At 45.6% G+C, this 24152-nt stretch overlaps 1 protein-coding gene across 13 annotated transcripts in view; it reads right to left on the bottom strand.

Annotated features, from left to right (window-relative positions):
• The window catches only part of TPST1 (tyrosylprotein sulfotransferase 1), a 35033-nt gene that overhangs the window by 9158 nt on the left and 1723 nt on the right, over positions 1 to 24152 (bottom strand). For 4 of the 13 annotated variants that reach the window (XM_040532178.1, XM_040532179.1, XM_040532181.1 and 1 more), the window contains exons 1-3: positions 15127 to 15278; positions 10193 to 11133; positions 3453 to 3651 (exon numbers count right to left, since the gene is read on the bottom strand). In XM_040532178.1, coding sequence (XP_040388112.1) covers positions 3453 to 3651; positions 10193 to 11037 — 1044 coding nt within the window. In that variant the 5' untranslated portion in view covers positions 11038 to 11133; positions 15127 to 15278. Of the gene's footprint in view, positions 1 to 3452; positions 3652 to 10192; positions 11134 to 12245; positions 12341 to 15005; positions 15280 to 18428; positions 18551 to 19348; positions 19521 to 24152 lie in introns of those variants that run through there. The other 9 variants (XM_040532172.1, XM_040532183.1, XM_040532185.1 and 6 more) reach the window with 6 other exon arrangements.

Genomic DNA, 24152 nt, shown 5'->3' with positions numbered 1-24152 from the left:
GAATCTTTAAAATTATCTTCCACAACTGGACAATACACAAGCTCCTAGCCATAAAACCCTGAACTGAAAGCATTCAAGATGCTTTCTAGCTGAGAGTTTATTTTGCACCTTGACTAATTTTTGTGTTTTTTTTATTCCAATTATCTTTATGTTTTTGTATGCAAGGTATGAAAACACTCCTAATCACACGAAACAAGCACTCTCTGTAACAATGCAAGAACCAAGCGTTGGTTTTTTTGACGTATCCGATAGCAATGAACTAGATCACACCGTGCTGTTCCATCTTTAGGTGGAGCCAGAATCAACCCTGCCAGTAATTTCAGTGGTGCTGGGCTTCCACCCTGTTGTCACAACTTACACAAACAAGCCTGAGCCAGCATTACATACCCCCCCAGCACAGAACAACTCCTTCCCCATCTCCAAAAACAAACCCCAAAACACCGGTCCTGCCCCCATAACACCGCTTTCTGTTTGCCAGACCGGGGCAGCTTCTTCCATCCGAAGCGCTAGTTCATGCCATCCCAAACTGGCTCAGAAACAACGGCACGAGTTAAGAGAAGCAAATGTCAGAGAACTCAGCGTTAATTCAAGTTAGTCACACTAAGGGGTTACTACGCTAACACAATACAGTTCAGTTTCAGAAGTCTAAACTTCTTCTAAATCTGTTTTCAATGAATAAAATGCGAGTTCTGTACTCAGTTTAAAGTTCTCGGAGACCACAAACTACAAATATAATAGAACAGCTTCCAAACAAAGTGCATGCAACTGTTTATTGCTTCAAGATTTAGATATATTCTTATTATGTACTGAAGAAGAACTGGAAATATTTTATTTGGACAGCTTCATCTCCAACAACGCATACAGTACAAAACTCTGAAAAGCCAACCCAGGTGAAGAAATTTGAAAAGAGACAGCCAGAACAAAGCAAAAAGCAATTTACAAGTTCACCAGCTGAGAGAGAATGCAATAACACACTTGACTTGCCAAGCTCCTATTTCCCAAAGGCTGGAAAATCTAGATCAAGAAATACAATTCTTTTTGATAAACACCTTCTTCTCTAAGCTACGGTAGCAAGAAATAAATTAGCGTATGTTCAAGAAAGAGAAGTAGAAATCCACAGGGGGCACGTGTCTGATGGGCCAAACTGCCAAGACATCACAGGTCCCTTCCTGCTCTTCCCAACCACCTTAAACACAGCATGTTTTGAAATATCTGCTCCCCAACCCCAAATAAAATAAAATAAAAAAGCTGTGGGGGAAACTAAACAAAAAGCATTTTTCAGAACTGAGTCAGCTCCCACTGATCACCAAGCAGAATATTAGTTATTTCAAAACCTCCTTGGTTTAAGGCCAGCATTTTGGCAGTTTCCCATGCAAGATGGCCAGGAAGCCTGACACCTCGGAGGGGCTGCTGAGCCTGCTGCTCCGAAAAGGAGGCAACAGAACGAGCAAACAGGTCTGGGAGCTGGGAAGCCTCACAACTTGACACCGTAGGGGCTCAGGACACCAGTGCAATCAGCGATGGAGATGGGACCGGTGGCTGGGGCAGGGTTTGCTGGGAACCAGCTGTGGGGAAACGAAGCACAGGGAGGAATTTGGGCCATCCAAATTAAGACTCAACCCAGGGAGGGTTTCAGCCGTCGTTTGAAAAGGCTCCTTTGGGGTACATCACATTTTGAAAGACTTACGTTTCTCCCTTTTCAAACGGAATTTAAGTTTTAGCCATCTTCATTCCGTTTGGCTTTTAATTTTCATCTCACTTCAGGACACCTTTTCTCCCCCATTTTATCCACACAGACCTTATATGCCAAGGTTGTTTTGTTAAAGTACAAGTGGCTAGGGAAAATGTATGCTGGGTACTGCAAGAACTAATAACATACTTAAAACACTGTCTTGAGACTAGGGCTGTAAGTAAAAAATACTAAAACTAAGTGACAGTCAAAATATTAACAAGCATTCCATATGTTTGCAAGGTTTGGATCAGCTTTTATAGCAATAGCCTCCAGTTTTTCAACACTATTTTTAAACATTAGTAAACAAATTATGCTTCAAAGCAGACTTGTGAAAATACACTCCAGGATTTTAAATTAGGCTTCAATTTTTTAAGGTGTGTTTGTGGCTTTGTCTATTGCCTTAATTTCTATCTTGCATTTTGAAATGAAATAGATTTCAAGAAGCCACCCAACAGTAAGCAACTGAAATTTGTACAATTTTGACAACTCAGACTGAGTTTGTCCTGCACAGGGAGAAGAGATAATCAACGTTAAATTATTGAAATACAATATAAATTTGGATCCCAGTCACTATTTTCAGTATGTATTGGTAGGTATGTGAGGATTTTGTTTCAAGGCTCACTGAATTGATATTGAACACCTTTTTTTGTTTGTTTTGCAATCAGGCTGAATTGAGTGCAGAAGAGTTAGCTTGCCTGTGAGCTTTTTAGAACAATAAGTACCACAAAACCTACAGAACGCTAGCCATAAGCCCTTCCAGAAAAGGGGGTAACCTCTTTCATTCTGAGCTAACAGCTATTAAAATTGTCAGCCTACCATCCTCTAATACACTGATCAAAATGCTTAATGGAAGTTTCTCAGAGAGGACTCCTAAAAAGAGAAAATACAAAATGTTTAAAGTCTACACAAAATGCAGTTTTCTTTAGTATCTAGCCCTACATTGACCAATTTTTAATATCAGAAGGTTAGTGACAGTTCCTTCACATTGTTTAGTTCAATTTTTCCAGTGATGACTTTGCTGCAGCAGCAAAAGTCACCTTCTTTTAATACAGTATACATTCTCAAATGAACAGAATTGAAAAGTTAATTATTCTTATTTCAAACAATGGTAATAAGCTTTTCAATGGATACCTCCAGGGATAAACAGTTGTATAGCCTAACTATTCAAATTCCAGCAACATTAAGCTCAGACTAAAATCCTCATGTTTAGGTTAATCAGCGCCAGACCTTCTTGCATCTTTTGTTTGTTCTACAAAGGACAGCAAAGAATTGGAAAAAACTGACATTTTGGTCATCTTGGGCTATTTTCCACGGGTCACTTTTCAAATTCTACCAAGTATTTGGGAACAATTTTGTGAAAGAGCTTCTGCCAACCCTCATGTATAAAAAGCTGAGCTCATGAATCAAGTGTGATGACCAGGAGAGAAAGCTAGCTTTTTTCCAAAACTATCTGGATGATTCTCAAGAGGCTCAGTTTCATACAGAACACAGCACAAGCCTGGGGTTGGGAGGAAGGAAGAGGATCCAAACGGAACACAAAGAGCAGGAGACAGATTTTCCATGCTCACGGTCCTATAGAAGTCTTCCCTCTGCCCCACTCAACAAGGAAAACAGATCACTTAAGTATAAAAAGGTATTAGAAATGGACTTCAAAAAGAATCTTCTGCTCTATAGCTCACATCCACTTGGTAAATAAATTAAATGCACATAAGTATCTTACCCTCCTTGTGTTTTCCACAACTTTCTGATCTGGCTTCCCATAATTTGGTGGATTGGCATAGGGATCGTAGCCCAGTTTGGCCAGCATGGGCGCGATCACTGGCATATCTTGCAGAACATCAGCAGGTATCTTCCCAACCCACTTTGACAGCGCTTCCACGTTGACTGGCTTGATTACTTGATCAGTAGATCTTTCAACTCTGTGGAGGGAGAAAGAAAGGTTTTATTTTGTATTCCCAACCAATATCTGATCCTTTCCTACCAGTAAGACTTTTAGCTTGCCTTTTCCCCTCCCCTCTTCTTTCCCTCTCAAAATTTCATGTTCCTACAGAGCTTGGGGAAGTGCAACTTTACTACGTACAGCTGAAAGAAGAATAATTAGTACAACATCCATGCATGCTTTCTGCTCTAGGCTTTCACAGAGAGCATGCTGAAGCAAGTTCTTTACATACAGAGAGCAATGAAAGCCAAATATCTGCTAAGTGAAAAGTATGCACACACCTACATATAAAGCTGTTTTCCCACTGACATACTCCCACATTAGCTGTTTCATTGTCTTAATTGCTCTTGAAAGTTGTATTCTAAATTATAATCCCTGTGCCACTTATTCTCCCCGTCATACTGTGACTAAACTCTTTTTTTTGAATAGGACAAATAATATTTCCAGAGACGCTTTTGAATATTATACCACCTTAATGTAAATCTCAAATGAAAGACGCTTTTATAAAAAAAAAAAAGGTGACAAAGATACAGAGTGCAGTCATATTTTTCATGACCATCCCTATAACTGATCGAGAGTTTGTTCATCACACAGCTCTTAAAGAAAGGCAAGTGAATAATCTTAAGTGTCATATGTACCTTATTTAGAAAATAACTCATTTGTTGCTCATTTAATCAACTGTCCTCAAGTCTTTCATTCTTGTACCCTAGTTTGTTTGTGGGACTTTGTTTGTTTTTAAAGAAATCTGATATCACTTTGCTTTCTCATGTTCCTTGCTTCTTTTAGATTAGAAAACTTAAAACCTCCTTATTGTGTTTATTTCTGAAACAGGCCAACAGCACTCAGAACAAGCTGAGTAATCTAAGGCTCTCCAAACTTTCTTCTGAACTCAGAAAAAAATACACATTTGGGATGCCATGGTTCTTCTAAGGCAGGTTAAGATCAGATCTGTAGATACAAGATGCCTAAAGGAATATTTACGTGTGCCTGATAAGTAATGCTACAAGGTATGCCACTATGTCAGTAGCTCCCGCTGGCTGGCTAAATCTGCATGCAGTCTGATGCTGAGCATCCAGCTGTCACAGCCACTTGCAGCTACCATCCTTTCTGGGCATTGTTTACGTCATGAAGAATTTAATCACAAAAAGCTTTACCACGCAGAAAAGAAAATTGGTATACTTGAAAGCAGAATAACGCTACAAAGTATAACACCAGTACCTCATCTGCATGAAACAAAGCATGAGAACACCACCATTCAAATGTAATGCTCGAGCAGCTAATTCTTCAGAATTACACAGCAGGCAGAGTATGAGAAAACACATTCTGAGAAAAATATTCCTTAAATATTCCCAGCACTTTCTGAGACAAGAAGCCTGAAGCTGAAGTCATACGGCTCTCAGAAGTGGCAAGCGTGATCAGTTATTTCATTAGCCTGACGAGTCCATGAAGAGGCTGAAGAACCCTTGCACAGGGGGCAAGCATTAAACCAACAGTACAGGGCATCCAGCCCAGGTGCTTACTGCGCTGTGCGATGAAAGCCTTAAATTACAAATACATAGGCACATCGGCCAGTCATCAGCTCAATTTCATCTTAACACCATCTCTTACTCGGTTTTACTTGTCATCATAGCTAAAATTCTCCGGGATACAGAAGGGAAGTGAGTCACACAGTGCTGGAAGGTCAGGGGCTGGAGTGCTTCAAACACAACCAGCACGAACAACAAACCTGACAGGGAAATGGTCACCGCGGGGGAACCGTCCTCGCAAGCGGGGCCTTCGCAGATTGCTGCAAAAGGTGTTGAACAGAAGCTGATGAGTAAGCACCCGACAAAAAAAACTGTAAGACAACCACAGGAATTTAAGCCTTACTCTCCTCAACCATTTTCAGTAGCTCAAAAAGAAAGGCAAGAACCCAGAATGGGATTCGAGGGTCAGGATACCTTGTTCTGAAGTAAAATCACACTTAAATGTTTATGCTTTGCCCCGCTGTCATTTCAGTCTTTGGTAACAAAAAGCACAAAACACTTCCTGGTGGCAAGAGACAGGCAACCAGGCTCAGCTGCTCCTAGGCACTCATTCAAAATATGCTGTAGCACATTTGGTTTTCTGTTTACATCTTTCACTGTCCTGTCACTTACGATGGGAAGAAAAAGTAAAACACAACTACCAGAAAGGAAGACCAGAAGAATATCTGATGAATATGGAGGGCAGAGAGAGCAGGGAAAAAAAAAACAGAAAAAAAACAAAGCAAAACAAGTAAACGTACCAAGTCTTGACAAATTTGATTATGTACGCACATGGCAAATGCTGCCTGGCAGTACTGCCAGGTTCCACTGCAAAACTGCAGGAACCACCTGAGCTCTGAAAGCAGCTGGTAGCACGGAGCACAGGGCTAACCCCACGTACTTCTACATCTGTACTAGAATAGAATGAAAGCAAGGTATATATTAAAACCAGTGTATTCTGAAGTAATTTTGCCTAGACAGCTATTTTCGTAATAAGCCTAATAGAAATTGCTATAAAAGGGCTGACATTTCTTTGCATCAGTGGTCACTGCAGCTGTTTTCAGTTAGGAGGCAAATGCCAGAGCTACATTAACAACACCAGTTACAGCCTGCAGCCCAGCCATACATTCCTGGAACAGCCACGCTGGCAATTACTTCAAACAACAGGTTTTGCACTACTACAAGGTCTGCGGTGTACATCCTTAAAACCCCTGCAGTGTTTCTCAAGCTGGGTAAGAAACAAAACAAGGTGGGGGGGGGGGGGGGGGGGGAATACCAAGTAAAAGCGAACAACAGTGAGGCTAGGGCTGGATCAGCAGCAAAAAAATAAATCAGGGATTACTAAGCAAATGCGGGAGAAGAAATGACGACAGCCAACAGTTTCCTCAAATGAAGCAGCCAGGGGAAGACATGAAGTCAGAGCCTTAAATACAAACTGCCCAGTTCCTAATGGTGCTAATAAAAGACTACTGCATAAGAGTTTCTGAGTCTGGAATAAGAGAAAATGGAGTCAGCTCACTTCCTGAAGGACTCTGCAAGTCACTTGATGGCAAGCTTAGCTCTGGAAGAGAAATAACACATGCGTACATTTTAGACAGCTGAAAACAAAGCACCTTGCACTGACCTAGAGCCTCATTCCATCTTATACAGATTGCATTTGACAGAGTTTTGATTTCAGATGAGTTAAAAATACATTCTTAAACATTCACTTTCTGTTACTGGATATAACATCACTGCAAAGATCTTTTAGGGATACTGTGGTCACTTTCTTGAAGCGTTTTTAAGTATTTCGAGACGACAGATGTCAGATTTCTTTTCAAAAACCCTCCAGCTGTTACAACACCTCCAGGCATCCGACACTAGTTCTCACTTGAGCAGGTATCACGACTCTGAAGCAGATACCAAACTGAGAAGCCTGAAAGGTCTGAAAGTCTTAGAGCTAAGTGGAAGATGACCGAGTCAGGCTTCTTTGCTCATTCTCTTAAGTCTTTACACATACCTCAGCCTTTGCAGGTTATAATAGCAGTTCATTCTTCACTCAACTTCTAAGGCTTTCTACCTTACCCAATACCTTGCAGACAGCAGAGGAACGAGTTTTATCTAGGTCTTCTTACTCTCTCTACTAGGCTACAGAGGCTAGACCTTTGTGTTGCTATCTTTTAAGGGAAGGTCACATTCAAGTAGAGGTGATTTAGTGCTTGTAACGTGCTCTTCCTGCCAGTGAAAGCTGCAATATAATTTGAGCGATCTGATTTTAATATACCATTACGGAACAGCTTGAAGCATTTGCTACCAGGCATGTGGTGAAGTACAGCTCTGTCAGAAGACAGAGCTGTATGTAGCAGACACCGCTGTTTTGGGTTTCCTCACGTTATCTGAGGTCATCTGCAGCTCTGTCCTTTGGAAAGTCAGGTGGGAGAAAGCTAGTAGCCCAAATACAGAGCTCTGCTGCTCCAGACTTGGTTGTTTCAGCTAAAAGAAGACAATATTCACACTATGAAGTACAGAGGATTCCCCAGGAAGCCTAAAGAGAAATCCTAAGCCATAAGAGAACAAGGCTGGATGGAACCTGAGCCGGGAACTTAATGGCCCATCGCACCCAAGGCCATAAAGAACTCAGCTGCGGCTGAGAACAGGCCAAGCACAACTGCATCCTCCTTCTGTCAAGTCTGCTGAGAGGCATTCAGCTGTCAAAACCTGATAAGCTGTGGCACAGCCTTTTAAATTCAGGGTAAACTATGCAGCCAGGACCCTTCCAAGGAGCACGTGTTCCTTGGGACCCCTACTCTGGGCAGGGACCCTGGCATGCAGCAGCCGCAGCCTGTGGCACCCGGCGGTACATGAGAGGTGAGGGGCTGAAGTGAGGAGGTGAGAAGCTGAAGGGGATCAAACTGGGGACCTTGAGCACCCCTCGTGCAATCGCAGTTAGTGCTGTGTACATACATGAAACAGGCATCCAAGATCCAGAATTTCATATTCGCTGGGTTTTTTCCTACAGGCCTCAAATGACTGAGTCACTGAAGTCATTATCAAATTATAAAGGTCTCTTGCAACCGAAAAACAAATCTCGCCCTGCATTTCAAGGGTATTTGATTAGACAGAAACAATACAGACATAACATTAATAAACCATTTCTCCCTATTGCCAAAGCCTTCTGAAATAATAAATTACTTTCACATATCATCTAGTGAAAGACACTAAAAACATCAAGAATTCCATGAACAGACTGAATTGAAGGTCACAAAAATAAGAATATTTTCATATGTGTTTGTCTTGAAATTCCTTGAGTCTCTTTTCTTGAATTTGAAAGTCTGATTCAAGAATATTCACAAAGCCACATTTTACTTTCAACATTGTATTTTCATAACTTTTAGAGTCACGAACAAACATTCTCAATTCCTCACATCCCATTCCACCAGATTCAGCACAAAATACTACTTGAAACTGTGTGAATTCAATAAGGCTACTGAGTTTTATAGTTTAGAGGTCCATTAAGTTTTACAAATACAAATCTGGAAGCTGTAAGGCAGTAATAATTTACTGGAAATGGCATTCTGCATAGTTATTTTACAGGACACTTAACAGAACTTGGAAGCCACCTTTTTATGGCAGTAAGAATAAGTTTACTCCCCCCTCAGCTGCCACGGGGAAGCAGTAACATAAAGCAGATAACCAAAGAGAATTTCAGACACAGACTGCAGAGACATCCAAGAGTACACTGCTCCAGGGTTACATTATCAGAGGGCTTCAATCTGCTATGAAGAATACTGCAAAAAAGGGTTGAGATGCCTTCTTCATAGCTGTAACAAATTTTATGATGTGCTTGCAACCATATTCCCCTCCAATATATTAAGAATTCTACACAATAGTCATTTCCCTAGGCATTAAACAAAATCTTCCTTTTTTTTTTTCCCTCAAAACCTTTAAAAAAAAGGAAAAATAATCACTCTGTATTCAACAGTTTGACATGTCTCCACCCAGCTCACACTGCTGGCTGTGCAAGGTACCTCTGTTACTCTAAAGCACTTGGTTGGTGATAAATATTCAAAATGCAGAAGCCAAGGAATTTAACCGAGGATGTCTTGCTACTAGAATTGCCTTTTATTTTATTTTTTTTCTTTTTGAAATTAAAGTGACATGCAATCTGGCAGATAGATCTGTCATAGCAAAAAAAAAAAAAAAAGAAGATTCAAGCATTCACACCTTTTCCCCATTGTAATGCCCAACCAACTCCCATACTTCAAAAACTTGGCTGTAAAACTGGCAGAACAACCAGAAGAGCTAGCAGTTTAATGGGAGAATAAATAAAGGGGTTTTTTTTTGTTTGTTTTTTTCTCCTTTCACAATACTTAATCTTTATAAGCAGAGCTAGATTTCGGTCTCTGAAAGTAGTCAGGTCAGATGCACAGATGGCGTGACAGAATACTAAGAGATTTGCCTACAACAAGGTTAATTTTATTCAGCGTGTATGTCCTTTTAGGAGCACATGCCAACAGAAAAGCACGCCAATTCTGCTTTCTATTTTGTTGGAACAATTTCTCAAGTTTCCTGGAAGAGTACGTTCTTGGCAAATACGACTCAAGGGCCATTCTTGCATTGACAACAACAATTAAGTTCCTGAAATCAGATGTGTGATCTTGCTAGGATGAATAATGCCAGTCTAGACAAGAACAGTCCAGGTTTATTTAGGGCACAAGGAAAAGCAAAGCTATATTGGAAGAAAGGTTGATATTAGATGTCCAAATTCAAGTTACACTGATCTTAAGCTAAGTGCCAGTTCACATGCTTCACACACACGTTAGCAGGACAATTATTCAGAAAGTGCAACCAGAGATTCAAAATAATTAGTTAATAATTATTCTTATTTTGCATATAATTTGCATTGCAAATCAGCTTTCCAAGACACCACTAGCTACTTAACACCGAAACCAAGTTATGACCAGACTTTTATATGCAAAAGGTACTATTTTACCTTTTAAAAAGGTATGAGATAAAAAGAGGAATGCTCATACTCACTTGGAAAGAGAAACACCGCCTGCTTTTCCGATCATTTCTTCGTGGTGCAGCACTGCTTGGTTCCATGGGATGCGAAGAAACTTTAAGAGAGTTCTCATCCATCTTTCAGGATGCAATACAAGCTGTTCATAATGTACCAGCATACACCTCTCAAAACCAACCTCCATACACTGGTTATACATAGTTTCTATAGCACGATTCCACTTGGTCAAACAGTCCCTGTAGCTGTTCAGGTCAAAGCCAGCTATTGTGACTTTTCTAGATATCATGGAATGTACAGATGCACGACCGTCCCGTACCATTAGAAGAAATTTGGCATTGGGGAAAATTCTAGCAAGATAAGTTAAGGATTTTAAAGCAAAAGGATCTTTGTTACACAAATACGGTGCAGGCTCTCCATGTTTCACAATGATTTCCAATAGAAACGCTTGCATGGCCGAGTCCAGAACCTCATCTGTGACTCCAGCTTCATCCAGCCGGATCTTCTCTTTGCTTGACCTAGCCCACATCTGCTTAACTGCCAGAATTCGTGGGATGACCCTTGTCTCTTCTCCGCACCGAATATCTGGATGGGCATCAAGCATGGCACGCATTAAAGTAGTGCCACTTCGAGGTACTCCCCCAATAAATATTAAAGGCATGTCTTTGTTGTAAGCAAAGGTTTTATTCGCATTTACATTAGAACCAGTTCTTACTGTGCTTCTCACGCTTTCCATCCTCACAGGCTGGCTGCGTTCCTCTATTCGATGGTGACACTCCATCGCGTGTTGGCCCAAATAAAACACTGTCACTGAACTGATCACCAGACATGCCAGTAGCAAGTTCTGTTTGAGTTTTCCAACCATTTTGATAATGTCTGTCACATCAAAATAACGAGACCTAGTTTGGATTATTTTCTAGTTCACATGCCATGGAGATCCTAATCCAAAATAAGTTAATGTCTGTTGAGAGAAAAAAAGAAAAAGAAAGAGCTTTGTTAAGAACTGCATGATGAATCAGCAACAGAAATATCTGATGGCATTCAATGCAATTATCATCTCCTGGTGTTGCATTAAGACCACAAAAGGCAATGTCTAAACACAAATACCCCACAAGAAAAAGTATTCTTGTTTACCCATAGCAGCAACACAAAATATAACAAGATTGGCGATTACAGTTGCTATTTTCATAGTTCTCTGATGCATTATAACAGTATATTTAAAGGAATTCCACCACTGGATAACTACCATTATACTTTTCAGTCAAGGAAGGACATTATTTATATGGAATTCTACAAAGTGAAAAAACAACTCTTAAGAAAACACCTTTCTTTGCTAAGTGAGGATTTACAGGGAAAATAAAGACAAAAGACAAAACCTGCCCCCTTTCACATTGGCCCATAAATACATTATCTTCAGCATTGCCCGACACGCTCCATTTCCTTCAGAGGACAGGAGGTGACAGAAGACATTTCACGGTTATGAAACAATCCTGACTCTGAGATTCTCCATTTTTTGATCATGGGCTTTATGCAATGAAGAAAAATAGTTTGCAACAAGTAAATTTCAATTTTAACTTCAAGAGAAGCTTTGATGAAAGAAACATATCACCATTAAAAGCTATAAACAGAATCCAAGATTAAGGTTGACTAGGATCAAAACTAAAATCAGCCTTGATTTAAATAACGAAAAAGAGTCAACCCATGCTGACTTAAAAGTTTTAATCCATCCAAGTATTGAGATGATACAAAGCAGATATAGGAAACTAAGGATTTAATCCTACCTTCTTTGTTTTCTTCACCTACTATTTTTTCCTTAAAGATATTTTTCTCAAAAAAAAAAGACCAAATTATTCATCATTTCATTGATTAAAAAACAAGAAAACAAGCCAGCCTCCCCCCCCCCGTTTTATGCAATGTTTTGATCTCCAGAGAAACGTTAGCTGAAATACTAAAAACTGAATAAATTGGGAAGAAAGAAGAACCGATCCTGTTTGCCATCAGCATACCCACAAAAAGAATTAAAGCTTTGCATGTAATAAAGCATTCCCAGAATAAGTATATACTGCTTTCTACAATCAGATAAGGAGGTTTGTGCTCGTTTTAAGCAGGGCTGGTAAGCTTGTTATTTCTTTAAGCTTCTACTTCATCCAGGTAAATCCACACTACTGCTGGTATAACAACATGAGTCTTCCCCCACCAAACAAAATGTAACGCGCTGAAGTTTAGAATTAGAATATTTTGTGATTTCACAAAGAGCTTTATGGTGAGTACCCAGGTGACAAATCAATAGTCAAGTGGCAATACCAGTAAGACAACTTGGCTTCCTAAGCCATCCTGGCAGCCCGTCTTCACGGAGCTTATGGTTAAAGTCATTTCATATTTATAGCATGGAGTAGAAATACATACTGTAAAAAAAGTGCTTAACCTACTTGTCATGGTATAATCTCCCTTCCATCTATACAAAATCATATGTAAATTATTCATTTTGTTTTAAACCCTTACAACTATTACAAAAAAACAGGAGAAATGGCAAAACAAGGATGACCACTCATCTACTTCATAAGGTATCAATAACATGGCTTTAATTCCACGCCCTACTCTACAACTTAAGCAGCTACGATTACCTGGTGACAGGATGACACTTCAGTACACCATGAAACAAAGCGAACTTGCCACAACAAAAGCCACCACTGTTCTCCTGTAAGCTACTTTCAAATAGCTATAGTACTATTTTCTACAATGACAGTAGAACTCAGAATCTGAAACAAATCAGATGGGTAATATAATGTAAGGCTTTGCACAGCTACCACATTTATTACTAAATATTTTAGATAATTTTTTTTAAGATTTTAATTCTAAAAGGTTTCCAAGCTGTAATAAGGAGATAGTCTGAAACCCCAAGACACGTAAAATGAAAACAAGGTTTTTCACTGATGATATTTTTCATTTAGGACTCCTTAAAACTGCATTATTTACACGTAATTTTTATTTTTATAGATGAAAAGAGAACCAAAGACTTAATTAGATCACTTGCCAACATGTACGTGAGATCAAATAAAAGGTTTAGGTAGAAACAAAAGATGTAAGAGCTGTCCGCTGTCCAATGTAGGCACTTAAGAAGGATTTAAGAAGACGCCATGCCTTGCAGCCAACACCAGTGGATTATTTTCAACCCTGGGTTACAGAAAACTGCCACCTCAGCTGCCCAGGTGCCTTGCTGTGTTCATGCCAACCTGTACCCTGTACCTTTATTCTTCCATCCATAACAGTGACTGTATAGACTGTTCTTTTACCTGTACTCTGTTGTTTTCTGAGAGAGAAAGTAGTCTGAATACTGACTCTTCCTCTCCAAATTCAAATGAAATTCATACTCTAATTGATACTTTAAATATGAGCTTGCTTTTCAGGGCTGAAGTAACTCACTGAACAGTATGATTCACAGATGCTTCTAATTGCCAGGCGCTCCGAGGACTGAGGTACCGCCAACATTTTAAAGGACTGGCTTCCTCAACGCTTTTCCATCTCTGTCAGCAACGCACGACACACCCCTGAGCACATGCTGATGCCGACCCCGCTCTGAAACACGACCAACTGAAGTATTTCCTCCACAAGAAGCTCAGGGTCGGTGACGGGATTCACAAGCCGAGACCCCCAAGGCCGTCCCCTGGCCGCTGCCTTCCCCGCCACACAGCTGGGAGCGCTGTGAGGGGTCCCGGCCTTGAGGCGCTGACAAAGCTGCTTCCAACTGGCGGCTGTCACAATACTGCACTCGAAGTTCAGCTTATTGGTCTTTGCTACCGTAAGTAAACTGGAATTTGGGGCTCAACTGGTTTTGTTATAGGTGAAGCTGCCCAGGAGGGCTGGCAGGCACCCGTGGAAACAGTGCTCCACCACAGCAAGCCCCATTCCACCTGCAAACCGCTGGCCTTGGCTTTACAAGTGCCTGGATATCAACAGAAAGAATCCCCCAGAACTAAGTGAACACCCTCCAAACAGCACTCAAAAAAAAAAAGTGTATATATATGCACACACAAAAATATACGTATGCACACACAATTCAGTCAATAGCTGCACAGCACTGAAAAGCAGAAAGTCTCTTCTGAGCAGATTCAGCATGCACACCTAAGTTTCAATTAAGGAAGGAAAACTGTGCTGTTTAAAACTAGCAAACAACACACAGAATTTCTCTGAATGCTCTTAGAAACAGTAAAGATTTAGTTAGAAGTCTTCTGCAGAAAGAGCTAGCGCAACAGGAACAGATTTTGCTGCAGAGTATACAAGATGTGCAAATATTTACACTTTATACAACCACCAACATTATTCAATTTGAGTAAATGCCATAAATCTCATTTCTCAAAAAAAAAAAAAAAAAAAAAAACGACAAACCCAAGACCCAAAAACCAAAACACCAAGCCAAAGATTTTCTTTGACTTACAAACTAATAAAAACCTATCCCTTGAAGCCCCTTATCTTCCCCAAATGCAAAAGTTAGGTAGCTGATCACTAATGAAAGCCTCTCAGTGTGTTAACTGTATTACTTTGGTCGTTTATGTTAGAATATCACTCTGAAAGCCAGAACAGAGCTGAAGCAGCAGCAGTGTCAGAGCAAAGCCTGCTGAACGCAGACTGGAACACCCCATCCACAGGTCAGGCAAGGTGGAGCAAAGGCTCACTCCCAGCATGATCCTAGCACCGAATGCAGTAAGTGCTGCAGACTCAGTTGGTTTCCTAAATTACCATTAAGTATTGACCATTCACATATAAAAACAACAAATCCATGTACCTTTTTTTTTTTTAAACCAGAAAAAACAAACACACCAATCAACCACAAACCTTTTCATTTGGTGCAGCAACTTTTGCTAAGTTCCACGCTGCCAAAGGCTGACAGAGCAGAAGCAGCCAGGCTGAAGCTGCCCTGTGACCCTCTGTGCTGTTTTCTGCTTGGGAGCAGTACCTGGAGCACGCAGCCACCGCGAAGTGTTGCAAGGCCAGGGCCTCGTACATCGGGAATCCAACAGGAGCTGACAGAAAGGCACCTCTCAGCAAACCGATCTGTTCTACAAGCTAGCAAGCTCCCTTCTGGGCCCCTGGTTACACATAAAGCTCTTCAAGATAAGTATGACATATGGAAGTTACTGCCCTTCAAGCAGCTCACAAATCAACAAACTCCACCTCCTCCCTCCTCTACATGAGTGAGCACTCTGGATCGCATCAGTGTCAACCTGAAGAATTATTACAAGTCATTAATGTTCTGCTGTTAACAGCAACTGAACTGACGGCGTCTGAAAATCACAGCAGGGCGATCAGCAGTCCCTGGCTAGCGTTTAAGTAGAGCTTTGAAAAATGGTAGGGTTTTCACCTGCTGGGACCTGAGGAGAGCAAGCTGCCACTCCAGCTAAAAGCTCAGACAATTCTTAATAAAAATAATAAAACGATAGAAAAAACAACACCGCAGTCAGAAGTTGAAGATCACTACAATGACAGAGAAGGCCTTTAGCAGCCATTTTCAAAAGACAGACTAAACCAAATGCCCAGCAAATATAAGCACAAAAAAGAAAAAAAGAGATGGATCTACAGGTTTCAGTACAAGGAAGTGCAACTAAGCACTGAGTTAGAAATGCCTGTAACTGAATTTTATTTCCAGAAAAGTCAGACCGATGAGTCAGCCCCAAGAAGATGTGAACAAAGCAAAATGACTGCTTTGTCTCCCTGCTCTGCACACACCAGCTCCCTCCCTCCCCCCTGCCCCTATCTGCAGTGGCTCAAGACCTACTTTCCTAAAGTTCATCCAAGAAATGCTGAAAATTTTAGCTTAATAAAGAGGCAATTCATTCATTTGTATTTTATGGTAAAACAGTTTGGGGTTTGTCGCTGCTTGAAAAAGTCATGTTGGGGAAGAAAAGATCATCCATCACCATGCAGTATGAAGCAGCCCTCCCAAGCTCTAGAGGGCACGCTTTCCTTTGGGAGACTGCAAAGAGGGATGACCATCACCTACCTCCTTCCAGTGGCTCTTTCCAAGGCTAAACAAACAGGACAGCAACACTTCCATCACCCATCTCCAAGAAAACCCACATATATAAAGCATTTTTCAGTGATTAGTTTGTCCCCACCTTCTTCTACCTCTCAAGGTTCTGGCTCGCATCCTGAACACCAGATCTCTTTCTAGAACAGCAAGTACAGGAGCACTGCTCGATTTCTGTGCAACGTGCCCCCTCCTGCATCCACCTAAATGCGCATCATGTTTGACGACAACACTTCTCGAGAAGAAAGGTCGTGCTCAGCTCAGTGTCAACAGGCCACCAGGCTTCAGTCATCCTCATCAAAGCCTTGCACCCTCTGCCCTGCATTGGACAGTGGTGAGTGGAAGAATCATGAGTTATGGTATCAAGAAGATACCATACCATATCAAGAAGATACTCCAGAGACGCCACCTTTCAGATGAACAACCGCAGTCTGACTGCTGGATTCAGCCCTAACAGCCAGCACTTGTGGTACAAATCTGCTAAGGGAAACTGTAGAGAACAATCATTTGGCAGCGGCACAGCTAAAGTAGGTAATTAACTGGAGGAAAAGTGTGAAGGAGCAAGAGGAAAAGAAGAAACCGACATGGTGAACACCTGCAAGTCCAAGCAGCATTTTCATTTCTGCTTGTACAGTCAGAAGCAGAAGATGAGAGCGACAATGGATAACAGCAGTTTAGGAATTTTTGCTACTCAGTTTAGCTCCCTTCCATCTGCTTGACCTCCAAGCCAACATGGTAAGCAAAGACAGCGAGAGAGATGCAATAAGCTCTGCTCTTCTGACGCAGTTAACTGGACCAGCCTTAGCGCTTCATTGCATAGAGGGAGCTCCAACAGTTCCTGGCTGCCAAGCTCTCCAAAGGCCACTTTGCTCAAAAAAAAACAGAAACATACCCATAAAAGCTTCCCCGAAGGCAGCAAGAAAAAAGCTGGCTGGCTCTTCAGCTGCTGGACTTCAGCCACTCTTCTTCCAAGCCCTGTTCACGCTTTACACACAAAACCCAGCTGCAAAAAGCTTTTAGATGTTACTAAACAGAGGTGCCACCTCCCGCTGCCATGTACTCTGTAGTAAGGAGATACTACGAAAGTCACCTAATACATGGCTCACAAAGAAAATAATAGACAACTGGGTTCCTGTGTGACCCAGATGTCCCACAGCCAAAGTGTCAGCAGCGTTGACATAGAAAAAAGGCCGAAAGCCCTTACCATTATTTTAAAAGATTGAGGTACAGACACTGTAAGAAGTTCCTCCCTTCTGCAAAATCAAACCATGCATAAAAACTTGTTAATCTTGATTCAACTAGTTCCAATTCCAGCAGAGAAATGCCTGAAGAGTTGATAACCAGCCTTCCACAACTGAATCCAAGGAAAAGAAAGTTCTCTTAGTAATTATCCTCCCATCTGCGTTTTGTTTCAAGTCACCAGTTGTGAATGTATTTTCCTCTCAGGCACTGCACAGTAAAAGCACATACTGGAACGGTGGCAGAGACTGACAGTTCTCAGGAATCCTCTTCAAAACAACATACATTCAGAAGACACGGCAGACACAATATATTCCTTACAGAAAGTTCCACATTAAGCTCATCAAATGGTTCAAGTAAGAAGCCGCTGCATACAACAACAGGTCTTCTGGTATTTCTAAGTCAAAGTTAAAGTAAGGTCTTACACGAATTCCATAAAAGCTTTCCTTCAATGCACTGGTTTGTTTCTGGGTGTTTGCATTTGTTCACCACAAAGAAGATTGCATAGGAAAGCTGACAGTTACATGATAATGGTATAGCACAGCGCTGAGGAACACGGCTGAAATATTCACGGGATACCACTAAAAGAAGCTATCCAAACCGGCCTCAACTCATCTAAAAGATTGTTCCAAAAATCATTTAGGTATTCTGGGAGCATTTTGATGTCTTCCAAGCACAGCCATCTCAAGGACTCCCCCAAGGCTGAGCATCACGCCTTGCTAGCAGTCACGTAACGGCATCGGAGCGATGCCGAGGTCAGAGGACTGCACAAGCAGGCAAACCCCAAGCACAGCACGCAGCAAAGCGAGAAATAAAAATAAGGGCCAGGAAGCTGAGTACCAAGCCCACCTTCAGCCTTTTCAGTCATCCCGGCTCTCAAGCCCTGCAACTGGTTTCTCAGGGTTTCTCCCCCCGTTCACTGTACAGGCAAAAAGGCTGATAAACCATCACCAGCAGTTTTTATCCACCCCCAAAAATAAGCAGCAAGTCACCTGAGGGAAAACACCCGGGACAGGACACAAGCAATAGGCTGAGCACAGGCTGGCTTCGTGCAGAGCAGCTCCACAAGCAGGATGATGAAGCTGGACGGGATTACCCCAGGGAAACGAGGATGTGCGAACAATGATCAGCACGGTCCGCTCCACGGGCATTTTGCTCACACTCCCGTAAACCTGCATTTTTAGTTTGTTTTTAATTTAAAGCTCTGAAAAACCGTAAAGGCCAAATTACCCCCCCGTGGCCGCAGTCAACTGCTGGTCTCAAAGTTTTTGTATTAAGCGACCCTACCCGAAACTCTGGGGTCCCTCCACAACCCCTGGAGCTGTCCCGTTACAGGGGGGCAGGAGACGGGCTCGGTTTTGTGCGTTTCCTTCGGTTAATCAGCGGGGGAAAGACAGAAGCAAGCTGCAGCCCTTCCTCTGAGCAGCTGGGCTGCCCCAAAAAACATAAGCCTTCTTCATCATCCTCCACCACACACACACACACACGCGCGTATATACAATATATACATTATATATAGAGAGAGAGAGAAATTCAGACGCATTTGTGCTCCCCCCGGACCTACCCACACCTCCAACCCCTTCTCACAGCGAGACAAAACACCGGGCCGCCCCGCACACCCCCCAAGCCCACCGAATCCCTCCGAACAAAACCATTTTACATTTCCCACCGTTTTACCCCCCAAAAGCGGTCAAAGCCCACCAAACCCAGAGGCTCCGCCGGGACCCTCCCTAACGCCGGGTGCACCCAGAGCGGGCAGGAGCCGCACGGAGCCGCCCAGCACCGGCCCGGCAGCCTCCGACCGACGGCCCCGGCACCCCCGCTGCCCCCCGGTGCCCCCCTTGTCCCCCCCCGGTGTCCCCCGGTCCCCTCCCGGTGCCCCCCACGCGACGTGCAGGGCTCCCCGCCTCACCCCTGCTGCCGCCGCCGCTGGCAGGGCCGGGCCGGGCCGGGGCCGCGGAGCAGCAGCGGCGGGGCCGCAACATGGCGGCACGGGGCCGGCACCGGGAGCGGGGCTGGGGCTGGGGCTGGGGCTGGGGCTGGGGCTGGGGCCGGTACCGGCACCGGCTGCGCGCCCCCCTCCGCTCACCGCCCCCTCCCCTCCCCGCGGCTGCCATGGAAATGCCAAGCGCGCCCTGATTGGCCGCGGGCCGCCATGTGTCGCGCGACGCGGTTGGGCCGCCGGCGGAGATTGACAGCGGACGGGGCGGGGTTACGAGGGGAAGGTTGGCCCCGCCCACCTCGCTGCTTTTTCCCGCGCGGCCGGCGGGGCTCCCAGCTCCTCCGGGCTGCAGCAGGGCCGGGAGCGAGGAGGATTTGTACGGGAGTTTTGCCCCAGAGGTGCTGCTGCAATGGGCTCGAGCCACGAGGACACACAGCAGCTCAGTGACCGCCCCCCCCCCCCCCCCCAAAGCCCAGCCACGCGGCACCCCGGCCGCTTCGCAGCGCGCTCAGCAGCCAGCCTGTATCCCGCACGGCGGGGAGGCAGCCGGAGTTGGACTTGTTTTTAACTCACCGGCACCGAAACCACATTTCTTCTTTCCGTGCAGGGGCTCTGGCCCAGCTGCCTTCGCCCCGTGCAGACAAACACCCCGTGGGATCGCAGCAACAGGAGTAATCCCCTGGGACGGCCCCGAAATGGAGGTTGCTTGCCACGCAGGGGGGAAAAAATAAATCAGGTGAAGGGAGCTAACGGGATGGCAGCCCCAAAATGCAGGCTGGGAGCAGCAGCGCTGCTCGGGGGGCTCGGCTAACGGGAACTAGCACTGGCAGGGTGCTGCTGGCCTTGGGGACACCACAGCAGGACCTTGGTGCAACGAGGCCAGGAACCACCACGTGGCAGAACATCCCCTTTTCACCACAAACGCCCTAAAATCTGGTTGGAGTCATTGCCCTATCTCCCGTGGAGATGTCACGGTGCCCACCACGAGGCCGGGAAACCCAAGCTGGTCTCCAGTGCCCGGTGAGCATCAGGATCCTGAGCGATCCCACCAGGGTGAGCCAGGTGCTAACGGCCCCTCACCTCCCTCCTCACACACCAAGAGCCCATCGTAAAGCTTTTACGAGCCCGCCGGGATGTGGCTTCCACCCACACAGCACTGGATAGGGATGGGGACTTATCCTGCCTCCTGCTCCCCATGGTGACAAGGACACGTCGATGCTCAGCAGGGGCTTCCACCATGTTCCAGGGGCACCCGATGTCCCCAGGCCCTTCAGATGTGCTCGGGAGCTGCCGGGTCCGTGGAGAAACCAGAAATTCCCCCAGGTGCTAAAATCTACATCCAATTTCTCTTCTCTGCCAGCCATTGCCAGGCAATAAACGTCGCTTGCTGCCGCCGGCGGTGGGATTTGAACCACTGATTTATGGACGAACTGCTCTGCGTCCTATTTCCAGTAAGATTGCCTCGATCCATTAAGCAGCACTTCTCAGGTCGCTTTATTGATTTTTCTTTTACAGCTCCAGCCGTGACTCACGCACATCGTCCCCTTTCACGGCTCCCAACCCACGGCGATCAAACGGGGCCCTGGGGAGAAAACGCGGCTCTCTGGGGGGAAAAAAGGGGGAAATCACAGCTGCTGGAGGAAGCAAAGCTGCTGGACAGAGCTGGTGCTGCCTTTAATCAGCGCTGGTGCAGGAGCCGTGCCTCAGCCAACCCGCCGGGTATCTGCAGGCAGAGCCCGGCTCCCAGCCAGGGATAACCCACGGTGAGAAGTGACAGCGGGGAATTGCTCGTTGCTTTCCAGCACCCTCTCCCTTCTGCCCCTTAGTGCTGAGCACTGGAGGTGGCAGAGCCCCCCCGGCACCGGCAGCACCTTCCCACCGCACCACGCACGCAGCGGGGCCGGCGCACGCCTGCACTCCCCAGCACGGCTGCCCCGAAATCTGCCACAACCGGGGGCAAAATTGGTCTTGGTTTCCCCCCCTCAGCTGCCAACGCAATGCTTTTATGTAGATTTAAGTCCACTCCAAAAAAATAGCCCTGAATTCAACTTAAGCGTGGTGGTTAGAAGCCAAAGTGTCGCTGTACCTTGGTGGTGGTGTTTCACCTGAATTCCGCCTTCCCACCCGTAAGAACGCAAAGAATTTCCCCCTCGCTCTGCACAGCTCCTGCCTTCCCCCAGTGCCGTGCTCGCTGGCTTCGGCACGGCCTGGCCAGCACAGGGGAATTTAGAATATCATTCCTCTTCCTCGAGTGCCTCGGCAGCGAGCGCAGGGACGGGCTCTGGGCTGGCTGGCGCAGGGAGGAGGCTGGAGGAGGGAATTTCCCCTACAAGCGGCATCCCAGCCGGGTTGGGGCTGGGGTTACGGCAGCCGGGCACAGCACCTTTCTCCTTCCCCCTGCCTGGACCGTCGGGACTATTCCTGGTCTGACCCAAAGCAGCTCTGTGCCGGATGGCTCCCGGCCCTGTCTGGGTCTGACCTGGTGCCTGCCGCCTTCTGAACGTGACGGCGGAGAATCGATCTTCCCCCGCGCCTGCAGAAACGCGCGCGGTGCCAGGAATATCCCCGTCCTCGCCTCCCTCGGCTGTATTTATTTCACAGGGAGATTTTTTCCCCAGATGTGCGAGCCCTGGAGGTGCAGCATCCTCAGGGTTTTCCAGCGTCCGTCCAACGAATACAGGAGGAGCTGTTTTTCCACTCAAGGCAGGAGCGAGCGCTCTCCTCTTTCACATTTACAGGCACCTTCGCGTGTTCCTGGCCGGCGGACAGCTGCCGATGTGGCACGACGGACGTGCGCGGGCTGAGCGCTCCCCTCCTGCACAGGAACATCCGAGAACAAGCCAGGGCCTGACTCCTTCCCCTCCACTGGATTTTCTCTTAAAAATAAATTAAAAAAATCCAGCGTCGCAGACACCAGCTAGGCAGAAGCTCATTGCCTGGGGCGAGCAGGGCCCTGCTGATGGCCACGAGCAATGCTCTCGCTACCCAGGGATGCTCGGGGAGCGCTGCTTGGGGCACCCCCTCCTCGTGGCATCCACCCGGAGAAATCACACCAGGAATTCGGGATCCCTCCTGCAAATGGGCAGGAGCCATTTCTGGGGGGAATAGGGGATGAATAGGGGATGCCCCAGGAAGTTTAAATGGCTGGAAATGCCCGGCGGGTTGCAGGATTAAGCCCTGGGTCTGGAAAGCAGAGCCTGTGCCATGCGTGGCAGCCACACAATGAGCTAAATATCCGCCAGCTTATTTGTAATGCCAGCGGTACGAGAAGTGATCTCAGCTGTGTCTGGAGAACAGTGCAAGGAGGTGAAGGAGAGGCTCCCAGACCCCAGCATCTTAAAAAATAATAAAAATCAAAACCAAAAAGACACAAAATTCCACTGCCACAGAACCGGCGGTGTGCCTGCATCACATTAAAGGTTTCCAGCCCCCGAGCTCTGCCTGCGAGGGGGCAGCGAAGCAGCAGCACACAGCAGCTCCTGTGAGCACGGTGATTTTGAAAGCAAACCTGTCCCGTGGTGAGAACGCATCGACACCCCAAAAAAATACAGCAAGAAAAAAACACTGCTTTGGGGTACGGGCTTGTGTGCTGGGTCCCACCACAAAGCACCCCATCCTGACAGTGATTTCTTCCCCATTTGCAGGGGCCGAAGCGCAGAGCCCCTCGGGGTTGCCGGAAAGCCCTGGGTTCAGACCCATTCCGCATTTTCCCGTCGGTGTCTCCAGGTCCCGAGCCGGGCGGGCTGGGGAAGGAGCAGAGCCCTCGGGCCAAGGTCGGGGAGAGGGAACAGCAAACACGGCCCCTCTCGCTGTTTGGTTTCCATCAATCATTTATTCTTCTGGAGGCCTTTTAAAAGGGGAAGGTGGCACGCGATGCTCTGAGCTGCCTGAAAGGCTCCTGGCAGGGCCCAGCAAGGGGACGCAGCGTCCTCACGAGGGGATATACGTGAGACCTGTCCTCCCCCAGAAATAATCCCATGGGAAGCTGGGCACAGCGATGGTGGGCACACCACAAAATCCAGACCTCGTCTCTCCCCATGCCTTGCTCCAACCCCCCAGAAAACAGCCCCCCCGCAGCTAGAAAACCCACGTTAGATTAAAAAAGCAGCGCAGAGGACAAAACGCACCGAAAGATGCATCTGCAGCAGCTCTCGGGGAAGAACCTGGGGCACAAACAGAAACAAATTCTTTCTTTTGGTAAAAACCCTGCCTCCGAGCCTCCCGTAGCTCAGCCTGCGCCAGCTCCGTGCCTCCTGCGCAGGGGTGTGGGCATCAGTGGAGACCTAGGTTGCCACGCCGTCCAAACAAGCTCCACAGAAACCTGCTCGATTCTCTGTCTTCTCTAATATTGACTTCTGCGTGTTCTTCGGCATTATATTCTGTAGAAATATTTGTTTTCCTATTTCTTGTTTTCCTAGCAAAAACAAGTCCTCCTCTGACCAAAACAGAGGAAAAACAGCAGAAATCCCCTGCCAAGGCGCTGCTGCTGCTGCAAAATGAAATCCCAAACCTTCTGCACTCGTGAAGCCAGCAAGGAGCCTCTGCCCATAGCTCAGGGCTTTCCTTTCTGGTTATTTTGGGCACAAATCCCCACTCTGCTCCACCTGTTCTGCTTGCGGCACTAGGGGCAGTCTCCAGCTGAGCTGGCAGGGATGGGAAGCATTTGTTGGTTTCGGGATTTTCTCTTTTTTTTATTTTTTTCCCCCTAACGTGCTGCAGGTGGGCACGAGGTGGTGCAGAGCCTGGGCTGGGGCACCGGGGAGGGACAGGAGCA

Source organism: Cygnus olor, chromosome 20 (genome assembly GCF_009769625.2).
Source record: "Cygnus olor isolate bCygOlo1 chromosome 20, bCygOlo1.pri.v2, whole genome shotgun sequence".
Taxonomy (NCBI): domain Eukaryota; kingdom Metazoa; phylum Chordata; class Aves; order Anseriformes; family Anatidae; genus Cygnus; species Cygnus olor.
Note: the sequence above shows the minus strand (reverse complement) of the source record. Positions and strands in the feature narration are given on the sequence as shown.